This window comes from Anolis sagrei, chromosome 1 (genome assembly GCF_037176765.1).
Source record: "Anolis sagrei isolate rAnoSag1 chromosome 1, rAnoSag1.mat, whole genome shotgun sequence".
In the NCBI taxonomy this organism is placed as follows: Eukaryota; Metazoa; Chordata; class Lepidosauria; order Squamata; family Dactyloidae; genus Anolis; species Anolis sagrei.
In genome coordinates, this window is record NC_090021.1 from 92,861,542 (window position 1) to 92,879,227 (window position 17,686).

At 36.7% G+C, this 17,686-nt stretch overlaps 1 protein-coding gene across 1 annotated transcript in view; it reads left to right on the plus strand.

Annotated features, from left to right (window-relative positions):
- REV3L (REV3 like, DNA directed polymerase zeta catalytic subunit) overlaps nucleotides 1-17,686 on the plus strand; it is a 71,866-nt gene that overhangs the window by 8,054 nt on the left and 46,126 nt on the right. Inside the window, exons 2-4 of the mRNA XM_060753177.2 lie at nucleotides 13,515-13,704; nucleotides 14,098-14,172; nucleotides 16,353-16,513. Coding sequence (XP_060609160.2) covers nucleotides 13,515-13,704; nucleotides 14,098-14,172; nucleotides 16,353-16,513 — 426 coding nt within the window. The remainder of the gene's footprint in view (nucleotides 1-13,514; nucleotides 13,705-14,097; nucleotides 14,173-16,352; nucleotides 16,514-17,686) is intronic.

The window sequence follows — 17,686 nt, forward strand, 5'->3', positions numbered from 1 at the left end:
ACACAACAACACACTCACAAAACGGCAAAACAACAAAACTAAAAAAAAACCAGCGAAACTTAACCAAAATTCCCATGCCCATAACACAACCAACAAGGTACAAACATATCTACTCAAAATGAAAAACAACACAACAACACACTCACAATACGGCAAAACAACAAAACTAAAAAAAACCAGCGAAACTTAACCAAAATTCCCATGCCCATAACACAACCAACAAGGTACAAACATATCTACTCAAAATGAAAAACAACACAACAACACACTCACAATACGGCAAAACAACTGAGCATGCGCATTGGTGCCCAGCTGCAAGTTCCCTGGGCGCGCACACAGCCTTCCGGCCAACGTTCCCTCTGTGGAAGCCATGCCCACTCCAAGCTCCGCCATGCCGCTTCCCGCACACACACACACCCTGCCGCATGCACACACACAACCCCATGCTCCATCACTTCCCCCGCCGCTGCACACACATACACAACCCCACGCTCCATCACTCCCCCCACCGCCGCACACACACACGCAGCCCCACGCTCCATCACTCCCCCACCGCCACACACACACACACAACCCCACGCTCCATCACTCCCCTGCCCCAATCTTACCTCCTTTTACTTCACGTCACCTCCAAACCCCACCCCGCCCCTTCCAGCCCTGTCAAAATCCAGGAAAGACAGGAAGGAAGGAAAAAAGGAAGAAAGAGAAAAGGGAGGTAAAGAAAAAGGGGGAAGGAAGGAAAGTTGGAGAAAGAAGGAAGAAGAAAAGGAAAGAAAAGGAAAGATGAAAGGAAAGAAAAGAGAGAGAAAAAGAGAAAGAAAAAGGGGGAAGGAAGGAAAGGGGTAGGGAAGGAAGAAATGAGAGACAGAGGGAGGGAAAGAAAAAGGGGGAAGGAAAGAGAGAAGGAAAGAAAAAAGGGAATGAAGGAAGGAAAGAGGGAGTGAAGGAAGGGCAAAGATGTAGAGAAAGAGGGAGGGAAGGAAAGAGAGAAGGAAGAAAAGAGACCAGAAGAGAAAGAAAAAGGGGGAAGGAAGGAAAGAGATAGAGAAGGAAGAGGAGAAGGAAAGATGGGAGGGAAGGAAGGAGGGAAAGAAGGAGAGAAAGAGAGAAGGTTGGCCACAGCAACACATGGCGGGTAAAGGTTGTTATTTCTATTATTATTATGCTATTATTCCTATTAGACCCTTTTAGGGGGAATGGGAGAGGTGTCAGGTCCCAGAGGCAATACATTGCATTATTGTTATTGTTATGATGGTGGTGAAATAAAATGAAATAAAAAGTGAAATAAGGAAGCAAACAGGGAGGGAAGAAAGGCAAAGGAAGAAAGGGGGAGGGAATGAAGGAAAGAGAGAAGGATGAAACCAAGCAGTGAAAGAAGGAAAGAAAGAAAGAGGTAGAGAAGGAAGAAAGGAGAGAAAGGGGGAGGAAAAGGGGGAAGGAATAGGTAAGTACCTCTCTTTCATAATAGTCCAGATACCTACCTCAACTTTGATGAGTTTTACTATAGGCCACAGCAACGCGTGGCAGGGCACAGCTAGTAAATAAATAAAAAGGACTGGTACCTCACCAAACTACAATTCCCACGATTCTATAGCATTGAGCAATGGCAGTTAAAGTGTCAAACTTCATGAACTCTATAGTGTAGATGCACCTTTTGTCTCTGGAGCTCCAGAAAACAAGCCTGGTCTATCATCAGTATAAGATCTTTTCAAATATAGGGGCTTTTCAAATATAGAGTCATAATTGGAGAAAACAGATTCAGGTACATTTTTCTACCACCTAGATTTCTAGAACTGGGGCATGTCAAGGTTTTTTGTTGTGTATATTGGACATCCACAAGCAATAGTAATATCTGCAGACTTTAAAAAAGCTGTTTTTTAAAAGACATATTTATGAAGGATGAAGTTGTCAAGATTCAGATTCAGTCTCTGAATACCAGATGCTGGGAATGAGCAGGGGAAGACATCATATTTAAGGTATTTAAGTTCAATGCTCCAAAAAATAATAAAGATTAATGAATTTAGATACCCCTTCCCCGTTTAAAAAATACGTCAAGAACAATATTATATAGGAACATAGACAACGCATTTATAATATATGTTCCTTTATTGTCCATCTAATCAAATTAAATTCATATTTAATACAGTCTTGGGCCAAAATTCATTTGAGATCATCTTCTTTACAAGGAGAACCTTTTTCTTCTTGATCTGTTACTGCTTGAAACACCTACATTTTCCCCCATATACTGGTCTGCACATTTGCTAAACAAACCAATGTTGCTAGAATGTTCCTGAAGACTTTTATAATTTCCAGCTTTTTTTTTTTTTTTGCTTATCAAATTAGTACACTTTTTCCATTAAAATTTTTTTTTAAACCTGATGCAAAGGAGTGATTCTGTTATATAGCAGAGAATCTCACCATGCTGCTGGGCACCTTGATTGTCTTTAGACAAGGATTAGCATTTGGTGGCACCTTCAAATGACATTTGAGGGAAACTTTGTGAAGCAGAGGTGCACTTGGAGAGAGAATTATCCCCCCTTCAGATCCATAACAACTACATGTGTCAAACGCAAAGTCCGTGTGCCGAATCTGGCCCACCATGTTATTTTATGTGGCCTGCAAGGCTTTCATTGCCAGAGCAACATAGTTACATTTATACAGTCTGACAATTGCAAATGGCCCTTGGAAGACAACCATAAGACCGATGTGGCCCTCGGTGAAAATGAACTTGACACCACTGATCTAAATGGAGGGCTGGACAGACATCTGCTGGAATTCTGTAGTTTCACCTCACGTTGTTGATCCAGCTTTGAGCAGACTGCTTGGTGTTTATTTTTCGGTGTTGTTATTTGAGTGTATACACTTGCTTCAAATGGCATTGTGTTTATGGCATAAGGTACGACATACTGCCCTCCTTCCATGAATACTAGATTAAATGTCATAAATAGCAAGTTCCTTTCTTTCTGTATGATCTGGGCCCTGTATATTGGGAGGGAGAAGGAGCGATAATACACCAGTACACTACTACAGCAGAATGTCCAACAATGACCTGTTCTCTTTAACCCACCTACTGCAGTAACTGGAAACAGAAATGACTGTTTTCACTAAAAATGAGAAATGTGTCACTTTTCTGGTCTTCTAAACAGCATTTAGATCTGCTGTTCTAAATGAGCTTTGTACATTGGGACAGATGGTTAAAAGAACACACAATAATGAATTAAAGCAGTTTTTCATTAAAATGCCATGCAAAGTGTACAAAAATCTTTGAGTTTTTGGATATATAAATAAAAATAAGAAATTGTATAAATTGTCTGAGGTTTTGTTAGAAGTAAGCATTTTCTCAGTAAGATAAAATAGGACCTGCCCTTCAAAATGGACAGATTCATTTGTTTCAAACATTAATCAACTCTGAGAGTTATAATATAGACAACATTCAAATAAAATATGAAATGTTAATATATGTTAGTGTACTTTAATTCAGATATTTATTAATTGTACCATTATTTATAGAGATATCATGTTTATAAATTGGCCTAAAATACAGGCTGTGTAATTTTATTTTTATTTTTTGGGGTCCTCCCATAGAGAGGAATATTTTATTCTTCTCTCCTTGTTTCAAATAGTGGTTAATTTTGAACAAGAAAATCTAGGTTTGAAGAAACAAGCAGTTAAAAATTACTGCTATCTATGTTTGTAAATGCTGAAAGTTGAATACTCTGTACAGGTTAAACATCCCTTATCCAGAATTCTGAAATCCAAAATACTCAAAATTTCCAAAGTTGTCCATATGAGTGATTGAGGTACTGTTGCATTTGTTTGCCAATGGTTCAGTAGACACAAACTTTGTTTCATGCAAAAAATATTAAATGCGTATAAAATTACCTTCAGGGAAGGTTCATTTGTGATAGATTTTCAACATGGATCTCATCTCCAAGACTAGGCATTGCAAAACTTTAAAAATTCCAAAGTACTTCTACTTTCAAGCATTTCATATATATAACCAGAACATGTACTTATATCCCACTGGGAAGAGTGCTATAATTGATGTTTGTCAGGAAAAAAAAATCAGTCCCTTGATATTAAGAAACAGTAATTACAAGGCAAAGTATTAAAACATTTAAATTGGCATTATTTCCAATATACTGAACATGTCCTGATAAATTTTCATGGCATTAAAGGAATGCAAAATATTATTCATATCCTTAATTTGAAATTGGTATAAATTAGAGAGCACAACATATTGTCACAAATGCAGACAGTACCAGTTACAAAACTCACATTTAAAAAAAGGATAAGACAACAGAAAGTGAGAGAAATCTACATTAGGAAGGGAAATTCACCCCTGAAAGAGTTATGTGGAAAAATTATCTCCACTGAAGCTTTATCACCAATCCTTGTTTTCACAACAAGCCAAATTTTCCAAATCCAATTGTCACAGGGAAAAGGAGCTGAAATCTTATGAACAGGGACACAGACAGCAAAACAAACACCATAGGGGTGTTCACCCTTCCCCGTGCTATCCAAAGCAAAGAAATACATGTTTTTGGCTGGTGTTACACTTTAAAAATGTTCCTGTTCTAACTTACATACAAATTGAACTTAAGAACAAACATACAGACCCTATCTTGTTCATTACTTGGTGACAGCCTATAAATGTCTTTGCTTTTATTTTGTAAACTAAATACAGTGGCAAATTTGATCCCCCCCCCCCCCCCCGGAATATATGATCTTTTTTTTAAAAGATATTTTTATTATATTATATACACAGATCAGTAAGCCAAATTCCAAGTGTTACACATATAAAACCTAAATAATTCAACAAATATTAAAGATATTATACTAATTTACACTGGTGTATATTACCTTATCTCCACCTTCCCTCCCTCTCCCTCACTCCCTCCCTCCCTCCCTCTTCAACCACAGTGTATTTCTAGCTAATCTTGCAGATCCAGCCACTGGTAGAGTCTTTGTGTTTTTTCTTTGATGTGATCGTTGGCTCCTCCGTTTTTCACCCAATTGAAGTAGACCTTCCATCTATTTGTAATGATCTTTTCTTTGTCCATTCTGGTGTTTGCTTGGTCATAATTCCTGTAATGTCTAACAGTACTTGGTCGTACATATAATTATTCCAATTAGTTAACGTCCATTTCGATTTGTCTTTCCATCCTCTGGCAATCACTGCATGGGCTGCTCTTATTGTTACCTTAAATAACTCCTGGCAATTAATTATTATACTTGGATGATCCAACGCTCCCCAAAGTAGCAAATCATTATTAATTTGAGTTCTTATCTGGAATATCTCCTGAATTTTTACTTGTATGATTTGCCAGAATTTTTTTATTTCAGAACACTCCCACCACATGTGTGAATAAGTACCTTTTTCTTTATTACAATGCCAACACTTCGAATTCTTTCCTTTTAACATATAAGCCAATTGTTCAGGAGTTCTATACCATCTTAATATCATCTTTTTTTCTAATTCATTATATTTTTCTATTTTTATTTTATTCATGTTCCTAATTATTTCCTCTATTTCTCTTGTCTGTAATGATTTAACTCCATTCCATTTATTACTTATTGCTCTAATCATAAACTCTTTATCTTCTACCATTAAATTATATATTTTTGCCACTGTTCCTTTACTTGTCTTTTCTCTTGCATTTAGCAATTTATCTACCTTTAGTTCTTCAGTGGGTTTTGCACCCTCTTTTTTTACTTTTTCCCAAATCCCTCTTAATTTTAACCAATTTTCTTTCCCCCCCCTTTCCAAAAACTCTGGCCAATTAATTATCTCTCCATCTTGTTTCCACATATCTTGTACCCTCCTTAATCCCTTTTCTTCTAAGTTATTTGCTAACCTTTCGGGGAGTCCTATGCTCTTAATAGGGGTCTTTCCTGATATTTTATATGCCCATAGTTTTTGCCGTTTTTGCCAACAGTCATATGCTACCTTTCTCGGCCCAGTTAGATTTTCCTTTATTTTGTTAATATCTCTGGTGTATAACCCGTATTTTCCCCATCCTAGATTTATTTCATTCTCTACTTTTATCCATTTATCTTCTCCCTTTAAACTTATTTCTAGTAGTGCTCTTAATTGGAAAGCCTCATAATAACATAGTAGATTTGGAAACCCCCATCCAAGAATTCTCTTTGGGGTATATTGAATCTTTTTCATTATTCTGTTTCTCTTTTTCCCATATATCCATTTTCTCAAAGTGTTGTCCCATTCTTTTAATTGTTTATATTCTATTTTTATTGATAAAGTTTGGAAAAGATAAAGTAGTTTGGGAATTATGCACATTTTCAGAGCTTGTATTTTCCATGGGATACTTAATTGCTTATCCCTCCAGGCTTTTATTTTTTCCTGAATTTTTTTCCATATTGCCCCATAGTTGGCCACTTTTAACTTGGTTATTTCTTTTGTAATAGTAATGCCTAAATATTTTATTCTATTTCTTATTATTTTTATTTCTCCCATTTTTGCCTGCAGCGCCTTCTGCTCCTTTTTCCCCATATTGTATATAAGCATTTCTGATTTGCTCATGTTGACTTTCAATCCTGAGTATCTTTCAAAATCTTTTAGAATTATTTGTATTTCCCTTATTGCTTTTACTGGGTTTTCCATTATTAATAAAATGTCATCCACATAAAGATTTATCTTCAGTTCTTCGTTCTTAATCTGATAACCCTTTATCCTGCCATTGTTTCGTATTCTGTCTGCCAGAGGTTCCATTGCTAATGCAAATAACAGCGGAGATAGAGGGCAGCCTTGTTTTACTCCTCTTTCTATTTTCAAGAATTTTGTTAGTCCTTCATTTACTCTTATTCTTGCTCTCATATTACTATATAACTCTTTTATTATTTTAGTAAATGAAATGTCAAATCCGTAGTTACCCATTAATTGCAACAGATAATCATGGTTTAGTGAATCAAAAGCTTTGTATATGTCTAACTTTAAGAGTGCAAATTTTCTTTTTTTGTTATGATTAAGAATGTTTAATACATTTCTTATAGGATGTGCGATGTTTCTACCTTTTATAAATCCGTATTGATCGTCCTTTCCTATTTTACTTATAATCCCTTCTATTCTGTTGACTAATATTTTCGTGAATATTTTGTAATCCTGATTTAGGAGGCTAATGGGTCTATATGAATTAGGGTCTTCTGGATCTTTCCCGCTCTTTCTCACTGTTATTATCTCTGATTCTCTCCATGTGTCTGGGGGCTTTCCTCCTATCATTATACTATTAAATAAATCCTTCAATTCTGGGATTATTATTTCTTTCGTTTCTTTGTAAAACTCTGCAGTGTACCCATCGCATCCCGGGGATTTTGAATTTTTCAGTGTATCAATCACCTGCTCTATTTCTTGATATGTTATTTCTGCTCCTAGTTTCCTATTGTCCTCTCTATCTAATATCTTTGGTATATTTTCATTAAACCTTTCTCCATGTATTTGTTTTTTATATAAGCCTTGGTAGAAATCTTCAAATACTTCTCTTATTTTCTTATTTGAATTTACCTTTTTATTATATTTATTCTTTAACTGTGTGACTCTTCCTTTCTCTTTCGCATTTTTCAAATAGTTAGCCAATTTTTTCATTGTATTTGTATTTTGTCTTTGAAAATTATTTTTAAGAAATATCTCCTTTCTCCACAAATCCAAATTATCCATTTCTTCTAATTGTTTCTTTAATTTTTCCAACTTTACTTTCACCTGCACTTGGTATTCACTTTGCAATAGCTTTTGTGTTTCCTCTATTTCTTTAACCATTATTTTTCTTTCTTTATCTTGCCGTTTCTTCAGTGCCGCTTCTTTTGCTATGCAATAACCCCTAATAACTGCTTTTGCTGCATCCCAGACTACTTCTATACTTGCTGAGCCTCTATTTTCCTTGAAATAGTTTTTAAGCTCTTCTAATAGTTCTTTTTTAAGTTTTTCTGTCTTGATTATCAAATTTTTATATCTCCAAGTTTTTATTATCTCTGTTTCATCTGGCTCGTCTAGCTTTAACTCCACTATAATAGGCGCATGGTCTGAAATCCAGATTGGTTGTGTTTCTGTATTTAGAATTCTAGACCTGTTAGTGTTTTTTATTAATATGTAGTCTATCCATGTGAAACATTTATGACTATTTGAGAAGTATGTTGGCTTTTGATTTATAGAATTTCCTTCAAATACATCCTCCAACTTCCATTCTTTTAAAAGTTTTTTATTATTTCTAAGGTCCAAGTTAAAGTCTCCTCCAACTATTAGCTCCCCTTGATAGATTTCTTGTACTTTCTTGAACCACTTTCTAAAGTATTTCTTTTGTCCTTTATTTGGGCCATATACATTACCTATTGTATATTTCCTGCCATTTATTTTACATATCAACACTATATATCTCCCTTCTTTATCTATTGTTGTTTCTAATATTTCCAAATTTAATGAGTTTTTCATTGCTATTGCTACTCCTCTGGCTTTATTTGTACCCCTTGCTTCTGCTATCACCCTCCAACCTGGTATATTTATTAATTGTTTGCTATCTTTTTTATGTTTGTGGGTTTCCTGTAAACAGAGGATGTTGCAATGCAATTTCCTTACTAACTGTGCTATTCTTGACCGCTTCAAATCCGAAGCCATTCCGTTTGTATTAAAAAAACACATTTTCAGATTATCACCCATTATCTTTGTCTATTTGTGGCTTTTCATCTGCTATTATCCCTTTCCTTATAACTGTGGTTGCCCCTTCCCCCTTCTCAAATGTTTTTTTAAGGAAATCTATCTTTCCTTTCATTTGAGATTTCTTGGAGTACTGCGCCCCCTGTTCCATCTCCTGTTTATTTATTATTAGTATTATTATTCCAGTCCGTCCCATTACTTCACTGTTTTTTACCCTTTGTATGGCCCCGCCTTCAAACCCCTTCCCTCCATATATGCTAGTTTTCTTATACCAATATTACAGCCCATCAACCCTACAATCATCTTACGAAAAGGTTCCAAAAACAACTTCCGATAGAAATCCAGGAGAATAAAGAAAAAAGCAAAAGTTACTTTCACCCTTATTTCCCCCATACTTAGTCCCAAGGCAGAGTTAGTACTTATAATAATGTTGTAGTCCATGTTCATTTTGAAGTTCTTGTTAATCCAGTTACTAGTTATCCTTCTGTAACAGTTTGATCTTCATCTTCCTCTCCTTCTTCTGACTTGCTTACTTCTCCTTTTTTCTCTGTTTCTGGTATTGAGGGAATACCCAATTTTTCCAACATTCTCTGGGCTTGTTCTGGAGTTCTTGCAATATATTTTTCCTTATCTTTATAAACCAGAATGGCCATTGGTAACACCCAGGAAAACTTTATTCCATGAGCAAACAAACTGTCTGCATATGATTTTAGGAGAGCTTTTATCTTCAAAGATTCAGGAGACAAGTCATGTTTTGGAATTATTTTTTTTCCTTTGTATAATAAGTCTCTGTTTTTTCTAAGATGTTTAAACACTTCCTCCGTTTTTCGTTCTGAAGTAAAGGCAATTAGGATGTCTTTAACGCCTCCCCCACTTGCTTGGCGAAAAGCTCTGTTCACTCTTTTGATTTGAGTTTGCGTTATTTCCAAGTTTAATCCTTGAAACCATGATAGTAATTCCGCTTCTAGCTTTTCTGCAGGTATCTGTTCTGGGAAGCCTGACAATCTTAAATTCTTTCTTCTTTGCCTGTCTGAAAGCTCAGCCACTTTAAGTCATAAAGCTGCAATTTCTTCCTGGTTATGCTGTGATTTTTTCTCAAGTCTGTTTGAGCTTTTTTTTAATTATTTTGTTATCTTGTTGTATTGTCTTCATTTATTCCAATAGCAAGTCAATCTTTGAATTCAGAGAGTCAGATAGCTCTGTAATCGTTTGTTGAATGTTTTGCAGCTCCCGTTTGGACGCCATTTTTGGCTGTCTTCCCGGTTTTATGCTTACTTGATAAAGTCACTTTTCCCCCAATGTTTATACTATAAAGAGAAAGTCCATCACCTGCAGGGGCCTCTTATGCAGAGTTATCTTTTATCTGACTGTTAATTAGTACTTATCTCAGGCTCTGGACATTTATTTTCATTTGTTTCTCCGGAGCGTCAGGAACAGAGTTGCTTCCTCTTAGCCAGGCATGTGCAGTCCTCCCGGAATATATGATCTAATTGCTGTTGGTCTATTACTCTACTTCAAGAGGGGGTAAGCCTACAGGTGACATGTGGCCTCCCAGGGCCATTTGTAGTTCCAGAACCAGTAAGATTCATTAAAAAATTGTTTCAAAATGCCTTAGGGTGAGAAGAGTTTTCTCCTCACATTCCATGGCCCCTGGGATCAAAATCTTTTGTGAAAAATCCCCCCCCCCCTTGCCCTAATATTATATCCAGGGGAACCAATGCAGATCCTTAGCTGTACATAGTTGCCCATTTGGAGATCATGTGAAAACCAGTTCTCCTTTAAAAAAATTGATTAATGAAGTATTAAATGCAATAGATCTGCTAAATGAGCTGAAGATTGTTTTAGACAACAGTGTTCTGAAAACACAATTTATGCTATATATCCAAAACAAAAAGGATCTACAGTGTCCCAGATCTTTGGATTAGTTGAAAACAGACTGTTCTGCCAAATGTGCAGCACATTTTACAACTAGTGTATTTTCATTCCTTACTTGTTTTTCTAGAGAGGGAGAAGAGCAAAACCTTGTACGTGTACTGTGCTCTAATCCTGTCAGCCATTAATGGCCCAACACACAAGTACTCTTATCCTCACAACTTTCCCCCCCCCCTCTGTTCTTCATGGTAGAGTAGGCAAAGAACAGAAACTAGAAATTTCTTTACCCTTAGTAGGAGTAATAGTCTGATAACTGTTATTTACAAAATTGTAGACAATTTACTCCAACAGTAGAAAATTTAGCGCAAAAAGTTTACCTTGGCATGATATACAAACAATAAATGTTTGTATTCCCTGTATTAGCCCGTCTCATAGTCCAAAATTAATGTCTCTGTGCTGATCAACAGTGGTAGAAATTCCTTCCAGTTGCCTTTTGTTTTTGACATTAAAATAGTAATAATCTTCTTCTTTGTGCTCTGAGTGCTTCACACAAATAGTTTTTGCATCTGCTCAACCTCCCTCCCCCACTCAGAACCTTCTAAACTCTGTAGCTTGGTGGAACACCCAGCACCTTCCTGCATAGTCCAAGCGATCACCCCTTCATTTTATCTCCATTCACTGGCAGGATGACAGTGTTCAGTTTATTCTCAGAATAGATTCCCCTCTCTCTATTTTCTGTATTATTCCTATCGTGGTATCTATCTGTCTGTCTGTCTATCTGTTTATCTGTCGGATTTGTACCCAACTTCTCTTCCAGACTGCGATTTAAAAAGGGTCTTCAATGATCTCTCTATTCAAAGATTGCATTGCCTGCAACCGAAAGGTGTGTATGTCTCCCCCCCCCCCCCCCCGGTCTCTGTGATGGGCATTACCAGTGTTTGTTTTGTTTGGGAGGTCATATTGTGGAGAAGTAACCTATTTCTTGGGGCTCTACTTCACAAGTCTTGAAAAACCAGGCTTTTCACCATAAGGTTCTGTGTCTCCAAAAAGCCCTCAATGTGACTTCTTAGGTAGGTTCAGGTCAACCACTTATTGAGTCACAAAAGTCTAAGGTTGCTTCAGTTCCATCAGATTCCGTCTATTCCATTGTATTGGTCATTTACCACCATCACTGCCACATATAATTCTACTGTCCCCAGACCTCCTTCATCACCAATTGTTGCAGGTCCATCTAGTCACCCAGTCCAGGTTCCATTTGTCATTTAAGCAGTCTGGAGGAATTGATAACCACCTGCAGAGTCATAAGTGTCACAACTCAGGGTAGTTTTCATCTTACTCAAGACACCAGCACACACCAAGGCTGTAGTTTTGTAGTTTATTGAGAAAAAGCAAAATCAAAACAGAGAAATAAAGATGCAAAAGTTCAATAGGCAAAACAGAGTCTTAAATGCAAAGGCAAGGTTTCCAAGAACCACAAGCAAATAACATGAAGCATAACCCCTTAGCAATGGTCAAACAAGAGTCCATGGCAAACAGGTAAAATCAGGATTAGGATCCCAGTCTCCAAAAAGCCAGGAGTGTTTCGCAAAAGCCAAGGCTATTCCACAGAAGTTAACGGGTAAGAAGTAACATTGGACTGACAAGAAATGCCTGTCAGCTACATCATTAAATAACCCTCCCGAACATGAAAGCATTGTGTTGACCTTTGGCTTCCCTCTTGCTAGCAAGGCGTGTGCTTCTCCAAACCCTTAATTGCAAACAATCCTGTCTGCTCATTAATTCACTATTATCTTCAAACTCGGCCTAGCTGGGCCGGATCACTCTGGAAACCAAAAGGATTCTCCAGCTGCACTTGTGGGATTGCAGATAGATTGTCTCTATCTAAAGGCACATTCCTTTCCCCAGGGAACAGGCTTGCTGTTTCTTCTTCAGAAGGCACACTATCAGCCCTGTCTGGAGCATGTACAGGAATCTCATATACAGGAATCTGAAACCCATCAGTCAACTCGTCATCCTGCAGAAAATCATGCTCAGGCTCAGAAGACCCAGACCCAGGCCAATAAGGGCCAAACAGTTCAGTTTCAGACTCAGACTAAGCCACAACAATAAGTCCCTCCAGCCTTGTTTTCAACTGTTGAAACAGCTCTGGTTTTTAAGTGGTTATTCCTTCTGTTCTTTCACTTTTGGGCCATCTCAACAAATTCTTCCATCGGTACCGGCAGTTGCCACACCTGGGGTCACTACTCTTGTGGTTCTAGATTTGGAATTTTCTCTTGACCACCCAGATGCATTAGATGATGGTTATGAATCTGAATAAGTGGATACTACTCATAATAGATTTATTTATTTATACATACAATGTTTTTCTCTCAGGACTGAGATGCAAAGAAGCAAACAAATTTTAAAACTATACAATTTTAAAACCTACAAAACACGAGTTTTAAAGTAAAATTAAATATTACAATTATTAAAAGAAATAAAAATGGTTAAAAACAATTCCTACTACTATACAAACCCTCTCCCGGCCCGTTATTAAAAACGCCGTGCATTAGAAAAAATCCTGAATAAAAGTTTCAGTTGGTCACTGGAAGGACAATGGGGAAGGGACCATTCTGGCTTCCCTGGGAAGGGAGTTCCAAAGTTCAGGGGCAGCTACTAACAAAGATACAGGATAAAATCGCTGGCTACTGGTAACATAGGTGTCAGGGTACTGTTGTACTCATGTTGAATGTGGACACTCTGTAGGCAATGTGTTGGATACTACATTAACATAATTTTGGGCTAGATACACATTTTGGATGATATGTCATTCTTTTTATGTTCTTAATCTTGTTTTCTGTACTGTTAACTACTGACGTGCTAACATTAAAATTGGTTAATCATGAATTGTTCATCCTTTTAAGAGGAAAGTTGAAGTTGATGGCTTTCTGTGTCTTTGTAGTTTATGGTTTTGAAAGATTGGTTTCTTGTTCTCTAGGTCAAAAAACCTGTCTCCATTTACACGGCATTTTTCCTTACCTATATGTGCCATATGATGGTCTTGAACAGCTGCCAGAAAATTATCTGCGTCATTTTGCATTCAGCATTGACCGAGCACTCAATGTTGCTTTGGGAAATCCATCTTCTTCTGTTCAACATGTGTTCAAAGTGTCATTAGTCCATGGAATGTAAGTATTGTGGTAGCCATTTTTCCCCCTGGTGTGATTTTTTAAAACTGTTGAAAATATCCTAAAACAAAGTCATCATAAATGATAAAGAATTTTGAAAATACTTTGATGTTGTTTTATTTATGTCTTCGCAGTCAGAACAGTCTTTCTTCCCCCCTCCAAATCTTTCTTTCAGCATAGTTGCAATCTTGACTCCTTTATATCATGTTGAAAAATACCAGTAATATTTTATCATGTGCCAGTCAATAAACTATAATTATGATACACAGGGCAAGGCCCAGATTTAAAGTTTGGAATCAAGTTTGGAATAAAGTCTAATGTGTAGGACTCTCATTTATTTACATGTAGACATGGAAGAAAATAATAAAATTGTGTTGGATGTTTGTTTTCCAGGCCTTTCTATGGTTATCATGAAAAGGAAAGACAGTTTATGAAGATCTATCTTTACAATCCTGCTATGGTAAAAAGGTAATAATATCTATTATCTCTCCTCCTGTAAGAAGCAGTAAATAACATCTTCATTGACAAGAAAAGGAAAACGAATGGTTGCACATTTTTTAATGACTGCATTTATAAGCCGCAGTATGCCTTGGCACTTTTCTTTTAAGTTTCCTTGTCTGGCATAGCTTCAAGAAAATTTGAAACATTTGTTTCTGGTTTGGATTATGCATAATTTGTACATCAACCTGCACAAATGTGTTTAACATTAACTATGGTTTGCAGAAATAACCCAACTTTAAATATGAAATGGGCTTGATTCAACAAATCATAGTAAATATTAACCAAAATATAAGGTTCCTATAAAAATAAACCATACCTTTTAAAATGTTCAGATTTATTTAGTGGGAGCAAAGACCATGCTTCTAGTACATTTATTTATTTATTTATTTACATCACTTATATCCCGCCCATATCAGCCCGCAGGCGACTCAGGGCGGTCTACATATCGGCACAATTCGATGCCATCAATAGTACAGGCAGTCCCTGAGTTACAAATACCCAACTCACAGTTAACGAGGGTGAGACAACAGAAAGTGAGAAAACTCTACCCCTAGGAATGGAAAAGAGTTATCATGGGGAAAAGGTGTCTCCACTGAAGCTTTATCTTCAACTTTTTCACAGCTAGTCAAATTTTTCAAAATCCAGTTGCCACAGGGACAGAAAGGGAGCTGAAATTTTCTGAACAGGGGCACAGACATTAAAACAAACACCACAGGGGTGTTAACCCTTCCCTATGCTATCCAAAGTGAATATATATGTGTTTTTGGCTGGAGTTACACTTTAAAAATGTTCCTGTTCCGACTTACATACAAATTGAACTTATGAACATCTCTACAGGACCTATCTTGTTTGTAACATGGGGACTGCCTATATTAGTAAAGTAATATTTATTTATTTATTTATTTGCGATATTTCTACCCTGCCTTTCTCAAACCCGAAGGTGACTCAGGGTGGCTTTACAACATAGGCAGCTATTTCATGCCATTAAAACAACGTAAAAATTACAATAAACATTTAAAACAGAATTCTAAAACACATACATTAAAACCTTTAAAAACATATAAAACAATTACCTTCACTATTAGCCTTGTTGTCCCAAAACATTGTTTAAGCCATTCCAGTATTCAATTTCACATAGTTCTGTTTTTATCTATTGCACTAGGTTCCCAATGCCCTATGCCCTGTTCAGCCTCATCATTCAGTTGATGAATTCATTCCCCCACGCACCTGCTCCCTCTTCTTGGTGCTATGGGGCTTGACTCACCTGCCAGCAGTCAATCCCCGTGAACTAAGGATGCAAATATTATGCAGGGAGTAGTAAAAGTCCAATGTTGCCATCCCAAAAATGGGGTTGCAACTGTTATGCAATGCTGACTATTGTGTGATGAAATGCGTTAGTAACACCACATAATGTAGCTGACCATATAGAATTTAGCATTAGTACTGGAAAGCATTTCAGAGGGAAAATAGTAGGAAAATTACCATGGACATGGGGGAGGGGCAAATAGCATTGAAATATTTCAGATATTTGGCAAAGGTTTCGTTAATAATCAGTTCACCTGCTTGAAATCCGCTTCTTTTGAAATGAATATTGAAATTTTGTAAGTGCTTTTTATATGACTACGTTTTATGCGTACTCAGGTGCAGGTGGCTGTTAATGCAAATAAATTGCCCCAGTTCTTTCCAGAGTTGTATCAAATTCCACAAACTATTTGCTTTTGTTTTAATTGGTGCAAACAACCTCCTTAGATAACTGTGCAATCAAATACTTCAAAGAATTTTGCCACAAATTAAAGTCTTAACAGGTTTTTTAGTGTAAGTTTCTATGAACTCCAACTCACTTTATCAAATATTTAATGAAGTGGACATAACATTTATATCAAAAGTCAACAAAATCCAAAACACCCCCTTCCTTAATCTTTAGAAAGCCATACCTAATAAAGCTTTTTGCTGCAACAGAGTAACACGTCCACACCCCTTTGACATTCATGCATATATTTCAGAATTGCATTCTCCAGTATGCAGGATCATTCTACTATATAAGTATTTTATTGTTTCACTTTATTTTATAAATGTTGCAGTATTAAGTAATAAGGCATTATTTTGTTTTCCAAGTTTCTAATATTCCTAATTCTGTTTGATTGTAGAGTGTGTGATCTTCTACAAGGCGGAGCTATAATGAATAAAATTTACCAACCTCATGAAGCACATATTCCCTATTTGCTCCAGCTCTTCATTGATTACAACTTGTATGGGATGAATTTAATAAATCTGGCTGCTGTCAAATTTAGAAAAGCAAAGAAAAAAGGTGTGTTAAATCCAGTTTCTTATACAGTTTCAGACATACATCTAGATTACTTCGGTATAAAATATGGAGGATATCATATGTACTCGTGGGTAAATTGATCCTGTGTGTTAATTGAAAATGGTGATGATAATAATAATAATAAACTTCATTTGCAACCCACTCTACCTCCCCAGAGGGACTAAGTTTTAAGGTCATAATTATGGATTTTGATATGACCCGTGGATAAGGCAAAGGTTATTCCATGGAAAGAGGGGAAAGTGTGAGTATTGCCTCAAGAAGTCAGCTGCCATTTTCCCAGCCAGGCTTTCAGAAAGGACCTAGGAACTTCATCACACTAGGGAATGAATCCATTTTAAATCCTGTTGCTGCCTCCTGCAGAATTCTGGGGTTTGTAGTTTAGGAATGAGCCTTTAACAGCCTCACTAAATGACAAACTTCAGAATTCTGCAGGAGGCAGAAACTGGATTTAAAGTGGATTCATTCTCTAGTGTGATGAAGTAGTAAGTGGTGCCACGATGGAGAAAGCAGAGGGATCAGTGTGTTTTCTAGGTTTTCCAAAATGGACCCTTTTTTAAAAAAATAAGAGTGAAGGCACAGTTTTTACATTGACTCTTGGTTAAGTCAACCCAGGTTTTTGGGGTCAAACTTTTGGCTAAATTTTCTAGACTTATACAGTACATGAGTACATACGGTCATTCATTTTGCTTTTGTAGCAATTAATTTTATTATTATTATTATTATTATTATTTATATACTGCTTTTTCTCTCCATAAAGAGACTCAAAGCTATATTACATACTCTATCTTCTGCTAGTACATGCTATGCATTGTGCGACCGGTAGCATTTATTTCTTTGAAGCCTTTTTAACTACTCTTGGCTGGTAAAGACACTGATATTGATTCAGAAAGCAAACTTTGATTTTGTACATTTGTGCAGCTTCCTCCCATTTCATAGATCCTTGGGCTATTTCTGGCACTCCTTTGAGTTACTCGGTTTTTTGTTGTTTTTTTTTTGTCGTGTAAGGAACAATTTGAGAAACTGCAAGTCGCTTCTGGTGTGAGAGAATTGGCCGTCTGCAAGGACGTTGCCCAGGGGACACCCAGATGATTCAATGTTTTTATCATCCTTGTGGGAGGCTTCTCTCATGTCCACACATGAGGAGCTGGAGCTGCT